Raw genomic sequence first — 18398 nt, 5'->3', positions numbered from 1 at the left:
GGAGAACTGCAAAGACCACAGAGAACCAAATTTAAAACTCCAAGACGGACAGATCGTGCGCACCGGTGGCTTTAAGTGTTTAGCCCCCCTTCAAAAATCTGGCCACATCCGGGTGAGCAGCAATGGAAGCACCATCAACCGGACCTCGAAAACAGCCCAAGGCCGCTACCTGCACCAGGAGCGAGCTGTACGCTAGACCTTTCTTTAAGCCTTCCTGCAAGAAGGCAAGAATGTGAACAATAGCGGCCTGCCGCGGGGACACACTCAACCGACGGCACCAAGAATCAAACACCTTCCATACCCGAACATAGGTGAGAGATGTAGAAGTTTTTTCGAGCACAGAGAAGAGTGGTAATAACCGCCTCCGAGTAGCCCTTCCTTCTTAACTGTCTCCTCTTATAAGCCAAGCCGCTAGACAGAAGCAATTGGCCTGATCGAAAATACTGGGCCCTGCCGGAGGAGGTTCAGCAGATGGCCGAGTCACAAGGGACCGTCCACAGTCAGGTTGATCAGATCTGCAAACCACGGCCTTCTCGGCCACTCCGGGGCCATCAGAACAACCGGCCCCTGGTGGGATTCTATTTGCCTTAAAACCTTTCCCACCAATGGCCAAGGAGGAAACACATAAAGGAGAATGTCGGGAGGCCATGAAAGAACCAGGGCATCCACCCCTTCCGATCCGTGCTCCCTTCTGACTGAAGAAACAAGTCGCTGTCACGTTCAATCGTGTCGCCATTATGTCTAGCCGGGGGGGGGGGGGGTTCGTCCCCCCCAGCTCATCACGAGCCACATCGCTTCCTCGGACAGCTCCCATTCTCCGGGATCTAGCCGCTGGCGGCTGAGAAAGTCCGCCTGAACGTTGTCAACTCCGGCGATGTGAGATGCCGCTATGCGGGACAGATTGCATTCTGCCCAGGCCATTAACATGTCTGCTTCAGAGGCTACTGGTCGACTCTTCGTACCCCCTTGCTGGTTTATGTAAGCCACGGTGGTCGCATTGTCGGATAGGATCCGTATCGCCCAGTGGTGGACAAGCGGAAGAAATTGGAGCAGCGCTAAGCGAACTGCCCTGGTCTCCAAGCGATTGGTGGACCACTTGGTCTGCGGAAGTGCCCAAAGGCCCTGCACTGATCGTGACTGACAGACTGCCCCCCAACCGGTCAGGCTGGCATCCGTCATCACGATTATCCATTGAGGATTTTCCAGGTCCACGCCTCGAAGCAAACGATCCGGGATCAATCACCAATCCAGATTGGTCCTGGCCGGTTCCATCAACAGTAAGGGCAGGTGGAACTCTTCCGACTTGGGGTCCCAACGAGAAAGCAGCGCCCTCTGCAAAGGTCTTATATGAGCAAAGGCCCAAGGAACCAACTCCAGGGTAGATGCCATAAAACCAAGCACCTGCAAATAGTCCCATACCTCGGGTGAGGGAAGAGCCGACAGGTGCCGCACCAGAGACATTAGCCTCTCCATCCTCACCAGAGGCAGTGAAACCTTGCCCACACCAGTGTCGAAATGTGCTCCTAGAAATTCCAACACATGGGACGGAACCAGCTGGCTCTTGGCATAATTGATGACCCAGCCTAGGGAATGCAGTTGACACAAAACAGACTGTACCGCTACCTTGCAAAGATCTTCCGATTTCGCTCGTATGAGCCAGTCGTCCAGGTAGGGATGCACCAATATCCCTTCTCGCCGAAGGCTCGCTGCTGCCACGACCGCCACCACCACCACCACCACCATTGTGAAAACCCATGGAGCCGTCACCAGCCCGAAGGGTAGGGCACGAAACTGGTAATGCTGTCCCATGATCATGAACCATAAGAACCTCTGATGGTGTTCTTGGATTCCTATGTGGAGGTAAGCTTCTGTCAGATCTAAAGAAGCCAAAAATTCACCCTTGTGGACTGCTGCAATGACGGATCACAATGTCTCCATGCGAAACAGAGGGTCACGCATCGCCCTGTTGACCTACTTCAGATCCAAGATTGGCCGGAACGAGCCCTTCTTGGGAACCACGAAGTAAATGGAGTAACGACCAGTCCGACGTTCGGCTGCAGGAACCGAGACAAATCGCTCCCAGAGCCTTCAACAGAGACAGCATTTGAAGAACCACTTGTTGTTTAGTCTAAGACCCGCAGGGAGATACTAGGAACAGATCGCGAAAGGGGGGGGGGGGAGCAAAACCCAAAGCGTAACCGTGATTTATAATATCTAGAACCCACTGGTCTGAGGTAATCTTGACCCATTCCTAGCGAAACCGGGAGAACCGACCCCCCCCCCCCCGATCTCCAGAACTGAGGAATGGGCCGGCACCCCCTCATTGGGGAGCTTTGTTGGGGGCGAAGGCATGAGAGGTTCCGGTGTGCTGAGGCTGTCTACCACGAAAGGAATGTGCCCACGATTGTGACCTTGTTGACGTCTGCCGGGGGGGCATAAGAAGAACTCCTGCCGGAGCGGAAACGGCTCTGCCTCGAAAACGACCTCTAAAAGCGCCGGGTGAGCGAACTGATCTGGGCTTGTCTTCCGGGAGCTTGTAAACCTTGTCGTCTCCCAAGGCCCTAATAAGCTGCTCAAGCTCGTCTCCAAATAAAAGCTTGCCCTTGAAAGGAAAGGAACTCAGCTGAGACTTAGAAGAGGCATCCGCCGACCAGTTACGGAGCCATAGCAACCGTCTTGCGGAAACCGCCGAAGACATAGTGCGGGCAGAGGTATGGAGGAGATCATACAAAGCATCTGCCATATAGGCAACCACTGATTCCATGCGGTTCGCCTGCTCAGACTCCCCTGGAGGAAGGTCCTGGGCCGTGAGAATCTGTTGAATCCAACAGAGAGTAGCCCTCTACATAAGGCTGCTAGATGGCAGCCCGCTCTCCCAAAGCGGACACTTCAAAAACCCGCTTAAGCAAAAAACTTTCAGCTTCCTATCCTGGAGGTCCTCGAGTGCTCTTCCTTCTGTCACAGGAATGGTTGTATGTTTGGCTATGGCCATGACGGCCGAGTCCATTTTAGGAATTTTAAGAAGATACAGAGACTCATTAGGAAGCGGATAAAGTTTTTCCATGGCTCTAACATGCAAGGAGGCTTCAGGCGTATCCCATTCCCAGGACACAGGCTGGAAATGTTTCGGATGGAAAGGAAAAGTTTGAGGCGGGGCTTGAAGCCCCAATAAGACCGAATCCCCCGGTGAAGAATCCGTCACAGCTTGTGGAACTGGAATCTCCAGTTCCTGAAGCACATGTGAAATAAACGGGTCCAGTTCCTCCTTGCGGAACAAATGGAGCATCTGCGGATCATCCCCCTCCACCGGTGCGGCACTGTCTACATCATTGCTCACATCTAGGGCGGAGGGGTCCTGAGGTAGCGGATCTGCAGGTGGAAAAGAAGCAGATAGCCCATCCCCCAGAACAGAGCTGGGTGGCCGAGATCCAGACCTCCCCTGGTCTGCAGAAGCCTTAAAAAGCTTAGCCTGAATAGGAGACTGGGCTTCCCAGTCAGCTTCAGCTTCTACATAAGCCTTATGTAGAAGTAAAACAAACTGTGATGAAAACGGGTGCTGCCTCTTTAAGGCTTCCCCCCCGCCCCTGGGGGCAAATTTGGGGGAGGAGCCAAGTTTGGTTGCAAATCACACGGTCGTTGTGGGCTTAAATACCAGCGGGGAGAGAGATACTCTCCCTCCTCAGCTAAATCAGCATCGACGCCCGATGGAGGCAAGAATGGCCGCCGCTCCCGTGCCGATCGGGGGCGGACCAGGCCAGGCCTCTGCCTCAGAGCTAACTGCTCGCTTCGAGAGCCGCGCATTTGCGGCGAAGCTGACCCTCAGCCCGAAATCGGCCGCTGTGAAGGCCCCTCGCCCCCGGGGATACACCAGGAGCAGAGGCCTTCGCGGGAGAGCTGGGTCCCTGGCTCTACACAAGCTCCACCAACGGACCCACGCAGCATGAAAAAAAGCACGCAAAGGAGCTGAATGAACACTGCACCCCCCTCCGGAGGTCCGGGAGATCGTGATAGGCTAGGGGTGATAGAAACAGGTGTGCTTTTAAAATCAACAACTTGCACTGTCCTTTTGGTTTTTTTGATCAGCCCACAAAACAGGGGAACAAACCTCCCTGAACAACCAGTCTAAGCACTCACCAGAGGAATTTTACTTCTCTGGGTTGTCAAGTAAGGGGGAGAGCGACTGGCCCACTGGTAAATCCACCCCCACAGCTCACCGGGTCAGGCTACAAGTCTCCAGATAAACAGCTGTAGGGCAATGCCCTGCCTCACCTGCCTGCAGCTAGCTGCCCTTCTGACAAGCTTGAAAAGATTTCTGTAGATCAACTACAGAGCCATTATTTTATTTATTATCTATTCTCCTGTTTTGTTTTTTAAAGTTGATCTAGTCAAAGGATTCCCCCATAAATCAAACCTGTCAGAAGAAACATCCCAAACAGGAATTTAGACAAGATCAGGAGCACCGGTTATGCCCTCTCGAATCTGCTGGAGTCAGAGAAATACTGAGGGATTGCAGGTGGCACACCAGGCTATGTAGGGGGTGCCTTTCAGCTTTTCTCTGACTCCATCTGCTGGAAGGGAGGCATAACCCAGCAGTCTGGACTGATCCTGGTATGTACAGGGAATCTGCATTGCTCTGTGTAAGGCCTGCTAGATCTTCCTATCCAGCTGCTCTTCATAGACTGCCAATACTAGCATGGCCTGCGAGACAGAAGTGGTGACCACATTTTCTTGGCATACCTGAGCTCTTCTCTCCGAAGAAATGCTTCAGGGGACTTCAAGGTTTTTGCCAGAATATCTCTGTTCCAGGCATTGTATATCAGGGAAGACTGATGTCAATGCTTCTTGGCCTTTCCTGATACAGGTCATCAACATGCCTCAATGTTGGAACTGAAAAGCCTGAACTCTTCACCTCCTTCAAGTGGAAAATGAAAGATGATGGCCTATCCCCCTCTGACCCCCAATCCTTTCCAGTGCTAGACAAAGGAGTTTGAAGCCTTCCCGATGTTAATGCACCACCAGTGGTCAATGCAGCTGCTGATTCCTTCAATGTTAACGTCTCCGATGCCAATACCAATGGGCATCCCAAAGTGTTTTTCCATAAGGTCAAGCTGGGATAGATACGCACACCCCAGGACATCATGGTCAGCCCCAAACAAACAGAGGACTCATTTATCATGAGGGGTCCATGATAAGACAATTTATTGATGTTACTGGCCGCCTTCTCTGGTAAGGGAATTGGGTGAAAAACTAACAGCGAAATCAAATGACTTGACACCAAAACAGATGCCAGTGCACCACACAGCCACCAAAAAAGAAAGAAAACAAAAGATGCATGAGCCCACCATGCTGCTTGTCCTCAGAGAATAACTGAACTAACAAGCAGTATTTTACAGAACTTACAGTAGCTAGTAGGGATGTGAATCGTTTTTTGACGATTTAAAATATCGTCCAATATATTTTAAATCGTCAAAAATCGTTAGGGCCACGATACAATACCAATTCCCCCGATTTATCGTCAAAAATCGTAAAATCGGGGGAAGGGGGAGGGCAGGAAAACCGGCACACTAAAACACCCTAAAACCCACCCCCGACCCTTTAAATTAAATCCCCCACCCTCCCGAACCCCCCCCCCCCAAATGCCTTAAATTACCTGGGGGTCCAGCGGCGGTCCGGAACGGCCTCCTGCAATTGAATCGTGTTGTCTTCAGCCGGCGCCATTCTGCGCCGCCATTTTGCAAAATGGCGGCGCAAAATGGCGGCGGCCATAGACCAACACGATTCGACTGCAGGAGGTCGTTCCGGACCCCCGCTGGACTTTTGGCAAGTCTTGTGGGGGTCAGGAGGCCCCCCCAAGCTGGCCAAAAGTCCCTGGGGGTCCAGCGGGGGTCCGGGAGCGATTTCCTGCCGCGAATCGTTTTCCGTACGGAAAATGTTGGTCTATGGCCGCCGCCATTTTGCGCCGCCATTTTGCAAAATGGCGGCGCAGAATGGCACGGGCTGAAGACAACACGATTCAATTGCAGGAGGCCGTTCCGGACCGCCGCTGGACCCCCAGGTAATTTAAGGCATTTGGGGGGGTTCGGGAGGGTGGGGGGATTTAATTTAAAGGGTCGGGGGTGGGTTTGGGTTTTAGGGGGTTTTAGTGTACCGGTTCACGATTTTAACGATTTTCACGATACTCTAAACACCCAAACGGCGACGATACGATTCCCTCCCCCTCCCAGCCGAAATAGATCGTTAAGACGATCGAGGACACGATTCACATCTCTAGTAGCTAGTACTTTTGATTTACAAATGTGGCACAAAAGATAAAAACAAAGATTAACATTCTTATTTATACTGGTTTTCACCTTGCTTTAAATGGTTTTAAATTAACAATGAAAAATATTACATGGAATCCTCCCTTCTCTCCCCACCCCCGAAAGCTACAATACAAGCAGCATACCTTGTTGGCCGCTACTAGCACCTTATCCAGAAATCTCAACCATTCAAAGATAAACACTGGTCTCTTTGCTTCTGTGATCTGGGCCAGAGCCTCTTCATTTAAAAGCAAGCTGTGGGCCAGCTCCATGGCAGCCGAATCACCTGTTTCTCAGCAGATTCTCAATATCAGATCTCTGTAAAGACAAAAACAGGTAAATGAATTGGAATATTGACACTTTCCCTCCTAACCTGGGAGCTTATTTATTAAAGTGTATTAAAAATGCACAAACATTTTTAATGTTATTGCAGTCTGTTTAACGTGCTATTCACATTGGAGAAGTAGTCAAGTGGTTAAAACAGCAGAGTACAAACCAGGAAAGCCAGGGTTCAAATCTGTCCTTGTGATCTTAGACAAGTTACTTCACCCTTTATTGTTTCAGGTACAACCTTAGGCCAGGATTCATCAAACTATCACATGCGATAGGAAGAGGGGCGTGTTTTATGGTAATAGCCTATTTGTCGCAAAGTGTGCTCTCTTAGCGTTTCGCATAGGTATTACCACAGAGTGCAATAAGTGCCACAATTGTTGCAATTCCTATCTACGAGAGAGAGAGACTAGCTATAAGGCCCTTATGGTAGTTAGGTATTTATACCTTTATATGAGGCCCACCTAGTTACTCAAGGTGAGATTTAGGTAGTAGTGTAGGGGTTAGGGGCCATTTGACATTCAGAGTGAGATGTACGAACAGAACAGTACACTCTTGTGAAGATTTGATGTCCTTCGGAGTGAGGAAACTCACACAAAAATGAGCAAATCCATAGCAAGCCCCCAGTTGTAGAACTCCCTTGCAGAGTCATTACGCCAGATAACAGAAAGAAAGAATTTCAAATGTGAACTAAAAATATGACTCTTAAGAAAAAAAAAACGAACTTATGATTTAACATAAAATACAAATTCACTGAAAACGTTAATGTCAGTACCAGAGATAATAGTAATGAAGTGAGCAATGAGTAATGGATGTAAAAGTGTATAGGTAGTAGAACTAGAATCTGCCTTTGCTTTAACAATGACTTTGAAAATGTATGAATATGAAGTAGATCAACAGTCAAATCACGTGATCCTATCTGCCTCTTTCTTCGTACGTTCCTGAAAACATAACTATGGGTCATTGGACTTGTGATAGATGTTCTTTTTGTAGCCAAGCTATTACCGGTCCCACTTGGACTGATCCTCATGGCAAAACTTACATTGCTTATCATTATACAAACTGTACTTCGACCAACGTGATTTGTGTGTTACATGGAGCACGGACATTGTGTTACAATGTCCGTGCTCCCTCCTCTATGTGGGGAAGACTAAACGCTCCATTAAGACTAAGGCCTGATCCTAGCGCCGCACTCACCACCGGGGCTCCAGCGTCGGCCACGAGGCAAGTCTTCTCTTCTCTCTCACCGCCCCCCAAGCTCCCTGCCGACCAATCCGGGGCCTCGAGGACGTCACCAACTTCAGAGGGCGGGGGATTTAAAATCACTACCACTCCTCCCGGCGGTGCGCGCCGAAGGAGCACGACAAAGGGGCCCGCCCCTTTGTGCGCCCCTTAGTGCAGCCCTGCAGGGCAGCCCCTACTCTTGTAATTGGATTCTGAGCTACCTATTGACGCTGGTCCAGCACCGCAACTTCCCCCTCTAAACCACAGAGCCCTGGTTCCCCTCCCTCTAACAGGGATCCACAGGCCCAACTAAAAATCTGCCACCTCTTCAGGCCTGCACACCCGACACTATTACCTGCTCAGGGTAAGGCCCACGCCGTTACCCCTACTCCCATCAGGATCCCACCAACCAAGAGACACCACTGACCCCTCCGCTGCTATCTGCCTTCCATACCTGATACCATGCACTCCCTCACAATTCCTATCATCCACAACCACCTTAGGAGAGTTCCTAAGCCCCCCACCCTCCCTCTCAACCGTCAACAGAGGCTCAGGCCTATCTTGCTAACACCCATCACCCAACTACTCGGCCTGGCTCTCTTCTCGCTCACTCTATTCAACGCGCAATCCATCTCCAAGAAAACACATATACTCAACGATTTCCTCTCCAATTCAAAACCTAACATCTGTGCCATCACAGAAACCTGGCTAAAAGCCTCAGACACGTCCTAATAAATCAACTTCCCACTCAGGCCTACGACTTCCTCTCTATCCCTAGACTCAAAAAAAGAGGAGGGCAGCTCCTCCTTGCAGCCAAAAAAGGGATTGGTCTGACCCTGCAGGCCACCAACAACCTAGCCAACACCGAATTTGCTCTATTCAACTCAAAACATCTGGCAATCGGATTAATTTACGCACCCCCAGGTTTACTGGAGGCAGACCCTTCTCCTATCATTGAGCTAGCAGCAAAACACCTTAATACCAGAAAACCATCCATCCTGATGGGAGACTTCAACCTTCACGTGGATGTCCATCCTCGCTCTACCAACTGTGAAACACTACTCTCCTCCCTCACCCATATGGGTTTTAGACAAATTGTCAATGAGCCCACCCACAAAGCAGGTCATACGTTAGACCTTATCTTCATAAACGAAGAAATATCGCCCCACACCATCCCAACTTGCCTACCGGTACCATGGACTGACTACCGAATCATTTCCGCTGTGCTTGAGATCAAGGAGCACCCTCCACAAACACTCAATTTCCATATCTGTCAGGAAACCTTGCACCGGAGATCGGCTCAGCTCACATCTAACTACGGAACTAGTACATCTGGACCTATCAGATGCCAACTCTGCCACGACATCATGGATCAACATCACCAACAAGGTAGCAGATCAAGCGTGCCCCATGACGACAAAATCTCTCAATCCAGACAAAGACAACAGGAAACCTTGATTCACCCCTGAGCTGAAGTTGCGCAGACAGGAGCTCAAAGGTAAGGAACACAAATGGCGAAAAAGCCCATCTACAACAACCCTCCTCACCTATAAATCATGCCTAAACTCATATAGAAACGACATCAACAAAACCAAGAAAGAATTATTTTCCAAAAAGATACACCACTTCATCTTCCACTCAAAAGCTCTGTTCTCTTATGTATCAGCCCTCACTAAACCAACTACGCCCATCATACCAGATGAACAAGCTTTTAACAAAGCCAACGAACTGGCAGACTTCTTTGACAAAAAAATCACCACACTCGTCGCCCCCCTCAAGGGGCCATCGCCGCTTCCGTATTACTCAATCAACTCCAGTTCTCAATCAGTGCACTCAACCCCCCAACAACATAACACAACCCCAGCAGCTCTCGATACCTTCGAGCCAACATCCACTTTAGAAATAGAGAACATCCTTAAGAAGATAAAACCATAGTCCCATCCGTTAGATCACATTCCATCCAATCTGCTGAGCTCCATCCCTAATATTATTGCTAAACCCGTCGCAGACATCATTAACTGCTCGCTCAAGGCCATATCCCTAACCAACTCAAGTTGGCAATGCTCAAGCCTCTCCTCAAAAAACCCAACCTTTCCACAGCAGACCCAGCCAACTTCAGACCCATAGCAAATCTTCCAATGATCGCCAAAATTATGGAGAAAATTGTAAACCGACAACTTTCAGAATTCCTAGACGAAAACAACATCCTTACCACAAACCAATTCTGGTTTCCGTAAGACCCGGAACACCGAATGGTTATTACCCTCACTATCAGACACTATTCTCTTTAATCTGGAAAAAGGTCAACCTTGCCTCCTCGTACTTCTGGATCTCTCCTCAGCGTTTGACACCGTGAACCACTCGTGCCTCCTACAGCGTCTAGTCGACATTGGCATCACAGGATCAGCGTTCAACTGGTTCAAATCGTTTCTTGAAAACAGGTCTTACAAGGTCAAGATAAATAACAAAGAGTCTCACCCCATTGAATCCACAAGGATCATCCCTTTCACCCACTCTTTTTAATATCTATCTTCTCCCTCTCTGTCACCTACTTACCAAACTCAAGCTAATTCACTTCCTATACGCGGATGACATACAAATACTCATCCCTATAGTGGAATCTCTACACAAAACTATGTCATATTTGAATAACTGCCTCTCAGCAATCAACAACCTACTCGACAGCCTCAACCTGGTTCTAAACACAAACAAAACTGAAATCCTCCTTATAGCTCCTAAAAATTATGTCCCACCTATCACTTCAACTGCTAGCCAATCTACTGTCACCTCCAAAGACCTCACTTCGCCACAAGTAAGAGACCTTGGTGTACTCCTAGATAACAGACTCAGCCTCAACAAGTTCGTAAACACCACCACAAAAGAATGCTTCTTTAAACTGCAAGTATTAAAAAAATTAAAACCACTACTACTCTACAGAGACTTTCGCCTGGTTCTACAAGCCATCATACTCCCGAAACTGGACTACTGCAACTCACTCCTTCTGGGCCTTCCCGCTAGCACCACCAAACCTCTCCAGATGGTCCTGAACGCTACGGCCAGAATTCTCACAAACACCAAGAAAAGGGATCATATCACCCCCATCCTCCAGCACCTGCATTGACTACTGATCAAATACAGAATTCACTTTAAAACCATTATGATGATACACAAGGCCCTACATAACATCTCTCCTCTCAACCTAACTTTTCAACTTCAGTTACACATCTCCAAGAGACCGACTAGAAGTGCGTAAAGGAATATGCTACTCACCCAGCCGGCGAAAACCTCCCTGAGGAAACGCGCACTATCCACAGTGGGTCCCACACTCTGGAATTCGCTCCCTCTGGACCGTCGCCTTGAACCGTGCCATATCACATTCAAAAAGAAGCTAAAGTCTTGGCTTTTTGCACAAGCATTCCCGGAGATCTAAGAGCCAGAAGAATACAATATCTGTATAGACTTTGACCCACCATCCCCTCCTGTACATAGGTTTCTGAATAGTTCGTTATCGCAATTTAACTAGACATGTTTATTCTCTGTAACCTCCTCTAAGTTCCTTTATGCCCCTTTATGTTATCTGTTATTTGTTCCAATGTAAACCGGTGTGATATGTATATTATACAGGAACATCGGTATATAAAAACTAAAAATAAATAAATAAGACTAGACTTACTGAACACCGCAGCTGCCTAATCACGTCTAAACTTCAAGGTCCGATCGTATCTCATTCCTTTCAAGACATCAATGGCATATTGTTGAATTAGTTCACAAAAATCCCAGAGGCGGTAATGCTATGGCTACGCTTAACTACAGAGAGCAACAATGGATTTACAAATTAAATTCAGTTCATCCTAATGGTTTAAATCTTGCGGTTGAATGGTATACGCTCACCTGACAGTGATCATTTGTGTCACCAATCTACATTGATTATGAATGCCTACGTCATCTTTGCATATTTAAGCCGACATTTCCGATGCTGCCACAGGAACTGAACGCGGAAACGCCATGTTTTGATACCTTAGACCTTTAAAGACTACAAATACAGTAAGTGGCTATTCCTCTAACATCTATGTTTTGTCCATTAAAGGTTATTTAAATGTTATGATTTACCGTATTAACCTTTGAGATAATTTTATCTCATAGACGCTGATCTTTAGCCCTTGAAAAAGAACGGTAGCGTTCGAAACATGGACCAGTGTCGGGCGTGTTGACAACCTATGGCTTCAGCACTTAATACTATCAGCGATGTTCATGAGATAAGTCACAGCAATGTTCATAAGTCATATTTATTGCATGAATTGCAAATCAAAAAATTCTTTACAAAAAAATTTCTTCTATTTTGGACTCTGACCAATGATTAAAAATAAGGCAAATCATCTAGCAACCTTGCTTTCACGATGAAGCCTATTATGACTGGTCAATATTCTTAGCAAGCGTCTAAATCATAAATTTGATGTACTCCTGGCATTCCATCACGTTACATTTGAATATGAAGTACTCCATAAATCTGCAATCGTGTTGACCAAGAATATGTACGAATATGACCTAAAGCATATCTGCTGTGATGTTAACCTAGATTATGAATGCTGGCATAGAATATAATTGTTGACTAAGAATATGAACTCTGATTGTGTAAACCGTTGTGATCTTATTCTGGAAGAACAGTATATAACACACCTAAATAAATAAAATCTGCTTTGAAGCAGCTGACCAGTCATGAAAAGCAAAATATAAATTTAAAAAAAAAAAAATCAAAAACACAATAATCAGGCTTTAGCATGACTGGAAACACTATCACACTAAGGCCAACATCACAGGGAGCCAGGATACAGTATGAAAGCAGCCTCCCAGAGCCTTAATTCCCCCCTCCTCCAAGTATAGAGGAGACCCTCCCATGCTTTAACCCCCTTCCACAAGAGCAGCCACTGCCACATAGCTCTGCTGGCACTGACTGATGAAATGGAACCCAATAAACTAAAGAGCTCCTTTGGCTCAGACCAATAACTTCTATCCAGGCACTATCAACTTTTTCACAGTTTGGCACAGCATTTTTTTCAAAATTCAAAATGCAAAAGAAAAAAAAACTTGAAAGTGTGGTAACTGACATTTTTACATTTTAAGTACATACAAAATTATTATATATGTAGTCATCTTCTGTTTATGCCGTCTTAACTTTCAATAAAAAGTTCAAACATAACCAATAAAACCCAACAAAATAGCAACAGTGAAAAAAAATTCTGGGAGCTCGCTTCCCTCGTAGCCATCATCTGGAGGCCTTTGGGGAGTTTTGCCACCAGGTACCATCTAGGCTGCCCCAGCACAAGACCATCAGAACTTTGGTGGGAGGGGGGGGCCTTCAAAAGGCGGCATCCTGTGGCGCGCTGCCACCAGCACGCCAAAGCCACATGCCTAAAGGGTGTGCCCCTTATGTCTGTTTTCTGACAGGATGGACAGAAAGAGGAAGGGGAAAATTTTAACTCTTTCCTAGGTTCAACATGGATAAGCATGTACTGCATACCACAGGTCACCACTACACCAAAATGTGAGTGCTGAATTGGAGGTCTCCCTAAGCCCGCAATTAGATCACTCCCTTCCAATTCCTCTGTTCCACTGACTAGACATCATGGGAAGAACTTGTATCAAACTTCTTGTTCTACGAATATTTCCTCAATACTAATTCAACAAGCTCCTGTAAAGCAAGAGCTAAATAGGAGTTTTGATACCACAGAAGATGTTTGTTCTATTTATCCAACCCTGATACCTATGGCTTCGGGAAAGTATTTTGTTCCAGTACCAACATCAATCTCCCTTCCTACAAGATCTGAGACTATAGAGACAGATGTTATTTTTGGAGCTAGGGACATTCTTTAAAGAATATCTGGCAGATGTTTGTTCAGACAGAGTCTAATTTTTCGAAAAGAACAAGCTTGTTTACCATAAACGGTGTTTTCCGTAGGTAGCAGATGAATTAGCCATGCTGTCTGGGTACGTCCTCCGTGCCACTAGGTGGCGGAGCTCTCCAAGTATGGTTAAGTCTTTCAGCTAGGCACTCCATCTTGTATATCGCTCGCTCTGCCTGAGGTACCTCGATCTGTATAAAAGCAAGTGTTATGCCATGTCAGAACTGTCCGGGGAGGCGGGTGGGTCAGCATGGCTAATCCATCTATCTACGGAAAACACCGTTTACGGTAAGCAAACTTGCTCTTTTCACGTAGATAAGCAGCTGAATTAGCTATGCTGTCTGGGAGTCCCCAGCTGACGTATTGAGCAGTTGATGTTATTGGTTTTTGTTTACTGTGCTCAATACGGGATGCATTGGCAGACAGTTACTATGAAGACTGTTTATGTGAGGCACATGTCCTCTTCTGTAGGATAGTCCGTCCTGATAGCGCATCATCCGCAACTTGCTTATCTAAGCAGTAACGGATGTGAAAGTATGTAAAGATGACGACATCGCTTCTTTACAGTTGTGCATGATAGGTGTTTCATGAAAGTGGGCAACTGAGGTCGCCACGGCTGTTACTTGATGCGCTTTGGAATTACCGATATCGACTGCGATCATTTATGGTAACAAATTTGTATACCGTTTGACATCCAGGTGGAAAACTTTCTTGTCACTGGACGTCCTTTGGCGTTAGGAATGAACAAAAGAAACAGTTGCAAAGGACTGTGTGGTGAATGGGTGCGCCGTATACAATATGGAAGCGCACACTTACCGTCCAATGTAAGTAGGGTCTACTTGTTGTCATTTTCATGAGGTGTTGGATGAAAAACAGGTAAGGTTGAGATGGAAACTAGATATTACCTTTGGTAGAAAACTTAGGGAGATTTCGTAAGGTCACCTTGTGATGATGGAATTGCGGATAAGGAGAGTAGTGAACTAAAGCTTGAAAGTCACTAACTCGTCCTGCTGATGTGAAGGCCGCCAGGAAAAGTATTTACCATGAGAGGTATCGAAGGTTACAAGTTTCTAATGGTTCAAATGGTGGACGCACCTGTTTCAGGATTATGTAAATTTTCCATGTCACTGGCGGATACTTTATTGGTGGACGCAGGTGTAGTTCACCTTCCATGAACTTGGAAACAAGCGAATGATATGAAATTCTCTGTTTAGAGAAGTACGGTAAGCTGTTATAGCGCTTAAGTGAATTCGCAGTGAAGATGTGGCGAGACTTTCACTGTATAGGAGATAGAGGTAAGAAAGAAGGTACTTAGAGTGGACAAGGTAGAGGGTCCATGTCCATTGCGGAGCAGCAGGGAGTGTAGCGAGACCACTTTCTCTGGTAGTTGAGTCTGGTCGAAGGCTTCCTTGAAGACAGTAATATGTCCTGGAGGGAAGGATGTAAGGTAAAATTGCGGTAGATGATCCGTTCAACCTGCACATCGTGAGGTGGAGGGAGGAGTGAAGAAGATACTGTAGGGATCTGTTGTCCAGGGTCAGAAGATCAGGATTGCTGCTCAGGAGAATTTGGTCTGTGACGGACAGATGTAGTCGATAACTGTACTATGGTTGTCCCGGCCATGTTGGCGCGATAAGAATGAGATTCGACTGCTCTCTGATACATCTCTGGATTGTAGGAGAGTGGAGAGGTATCAGAGGGAACGTACCTGGAGCTAGTCTGAGCAGGCTCAGAAATACAGAGCAGAAATTCTCCAGATTCCTGTTTGTTTCGGTTGTAAAGAAGTCGATGGAAGGAAGATCTCATATGGAGAACATGTGTTGCACAACCTTTTGAGCTAGTTCCCATTCGTGGGAATGAAAAATGCTGCTCCGTTGGGCTGCCCTGGAATTGTGTGTTGCGGGAAAATAAGTTGCTTGAAGAAGGATGGATCAGTGATGAGTCCATCCTAATATCTGAACTGCTACTCTGCAGAGGTTCCAAGAACCTGACCTTCTTGTACTTATGTAGAACATGGCAACTTGACTATTGTAGGAATCATTACTAATTACTGTGGTAAGGTGCTTTCGAAGGGTGAAAGGGCATTTCTGTCCACCATGAGTTCTGGGAGGTTTATGGGTCACGCGTGTTCCTATGTGGTCTAGAAATCCTAAGTCTGTCAGTGGGCTAGTTTAGCCCCCCATCCTCTGGGGAATGCGTCAGTAGTGTTACATGATGCCCAAGGGGTCATAAAGATGAACCCGTGAGTAGTGTTAATGGGAGAAGCCACCACTGTAGGTCTGTCTGCATGTTGTTATGGTTATAGGATTGGACCATGGATGGAAGATCTGATCCTATTGGCTTTACAGAACTCATTGGAGAGGATACATATGTAGGCGTGTATGAGGAGCTACGCAAATGGCCGCTGTCCTGTGGCCTAATATGATTAGGATTTGGTGCGCTGAAACTGTTGCACTGTGAAGTAGAAGTGACGTCACCGTGGAGAGAGCTAATGCTCTCGGATGCGATAGGAAAGCCTTGTTCTGAATGGTGTCGATATTTGCTCCCATGAATTCCAGAGTTTATATTTGTTCTAAATGTGATGTTTCGTAAATTACCGGGAGGCCTAAATTGTCTAGGCAGGGAAATAGTTCGTAGTAGATTGTCCCGTAGGAGAGTCTGATTTGGTGCTATGAAGAGCACATTGTCTAGATAGGGAAATGTTGCTCCCTGTGATGAAGGTACGCCAGCACTACTGCCAGACATTTTGTGAAGACCCTAGGGGCAGATGAAAGGCCCAAAGGAAGGACCTATATTGGTATTACCTGGTTGTCGGTCTTGAAAAATAGGTAGTACCAGGAATCCGGATGGCATCTTTCAAATTCAGGGAACACATCCCCTCCTTGGGTCGTAGAATTGGAAGAACGAACTTGCAGGAAGTCCTTGCACTTCTCTTTGTAGTGATGTTTGTTGAGTGAATGGAGGTTTCAGATGAGGCGTAGGCCTCCTGACCTCTTAGGAATTAGGAAATATTAAGAATAGAATTTCTGACAGATTTCTTGGTAGAGTACTCTCTGAATGCAATGATTCTGGAGAAGAGCACTGATTACCCTCAGTATGGAAATTGGTGTTCTATAATGGAGAAGACCCAAGGATCCAAAGTGATGAGCTTCCAGGTTGAAAGGAAGTTGGGTCACCTGCATTACTCATCAGAAGCATGTGCGCAGGTGGCGGTATGATTCTGAAAAAACCCAGCTAGGTTTTGCTGTTTAGGGCTAGCCGTTAAAGTGGCTGACGAGGTTGTATTCCTCCTCTTTTCCACTTTTTTTTTTTTGGGACGTCATCTGATGACTTATATGGTGGCAGTGAAAAGAACTGAACTTAGAAGCCGCCTGTATCATCCCGTCCACTAGCAGGGAGTGAAGGGGAAGGTGCACAGTAATATGGAAGGAGAATGTGCACGGCACCTAACTATGAGATCCCGGTCTTAATGCTGTGGTAGGGCCATTGGGTGAATAGGCCCAGCATCTTCTGTCAGGCAGGCGCCATTTGTGTCCTTGTTGGGTGGGGGCGGGATTGGGTATACCGGTCCATGAATATATATATTTTTTTACCGTTATTAGGCTTTAGCGGTGTTGAAGTACCCTCGGATCAGTGACGTGCCAGTTCTCTGGCGCCACCGCAACTAGTTTTGGCCTCTGAAATCAAGAGGCAGTCAGCACCGCAGCAGGGCAGAACATCCCAGAGCCGATTTTAAACTTGGCGCTCTGTCTTTCAGCAGCCGGTAAGTGAGAAACAACCACTGCAAAGTACCCCTCCCCCAGTCTCTACTCGTTGCCAGCCCAGGTAGACTGGGGGGTAACCGAGGAGACGAAGTAAGCATCGAGTAGGTTTGGAGGTGGTGGGGTGCCCAGAGATGCTGAACAATCTCATGAGGGCAGCTTGAGGATTTTTTTTTTATTGATGATATATGTCTTCATCTGCGTTTTCCCTTTCTGTCAAGAGGATTTTAGATAGAAATATAACTGTTTTGTTAAGTACAGTGAAGATAAATAGCCCTGCACAATGTGTTGCGTGGAAAGTTTTAGACTGAAGTACCTCAGGCAGAGCGAGCAATATACAAGATGGAGTGCGTAGCTGAAAGTCTTAACCATACTTGGAGAGCTACGCTACCTAGTGGCATGGAGGACGTACCCAGACAGCATGGCTAATTCAGCTGCTTATCTACGTGAAAATACAATTAAACCAATTTACTTCTGATACCTCTAATAAGGTCAAGATGTTGGCTCTAGGTTGGACTCTCTAGAAGCTAATTCTATTGCTCAAGTTTCTACTATTTCTGGTGTGCAGCAGTCTTTAGGTGCAGGCATTAAAGATTGTTTGAGTATTCATTTGAAATGTGAGTCTCTGGAGAACAGACTTAGGTCTCATTATTTATGTCTGGTGAATTTTCCTTATTCTAGTTAGATTTCTGGTAAGGACTTGTTTAAAAAATGTGACTGAAATACTTCAATTTCCTTTGGATAAAAATATCTTTATTAATTATTCATCATAAACATGAAAAACAACATTCTGGCTAATACATATTAAACAAGGGAAAAATATAAATGGAAGTATACAATGTAAACCCTAACAGGGAGAATTCAAGCCCACATCTTGGGGGAAT

General features: G+C 46.6%; 1 protein-coding gene across 1 annotated transcript in view; it reads right to left on the bottom strand.

Moving 5' to 3' along the window:
- The window catches only part of HEATR5B (HEAT repeat containing 5B), a 571627-nt gene that overhangs the window by 546316 nt on the left and 6913 nt on the right, over positions 1–18398 (bottom strand). The window contains 1 exon segment of the mRNA XM_029594411.1: positions 6446–6617. Within this exon segment, the coding sequence (XP_029450271.1) occupies positions 6446–6571 (126 nt within the window). The 5' untranslated portion in view covers positions 6572–6617.

Source organism: Rhinatrema bivittatum, chromosome 3 (genome assembly GCF_901001135.1).
Source record: "Rhinatrema bivittatum chromosome 3, aRhiBiv1.1, whole genome shotgun sequence".
Lineage (NCBI taxonomy): Eukaryota > Metazoa > Chordata > Amphibia > Gymnophiona > Rhinatrematidae > Rhinatrema > Rhinatrema bivittatum.
This window is presented reverse-complemented; position numbering and strand designations above follow the sequence as displayed.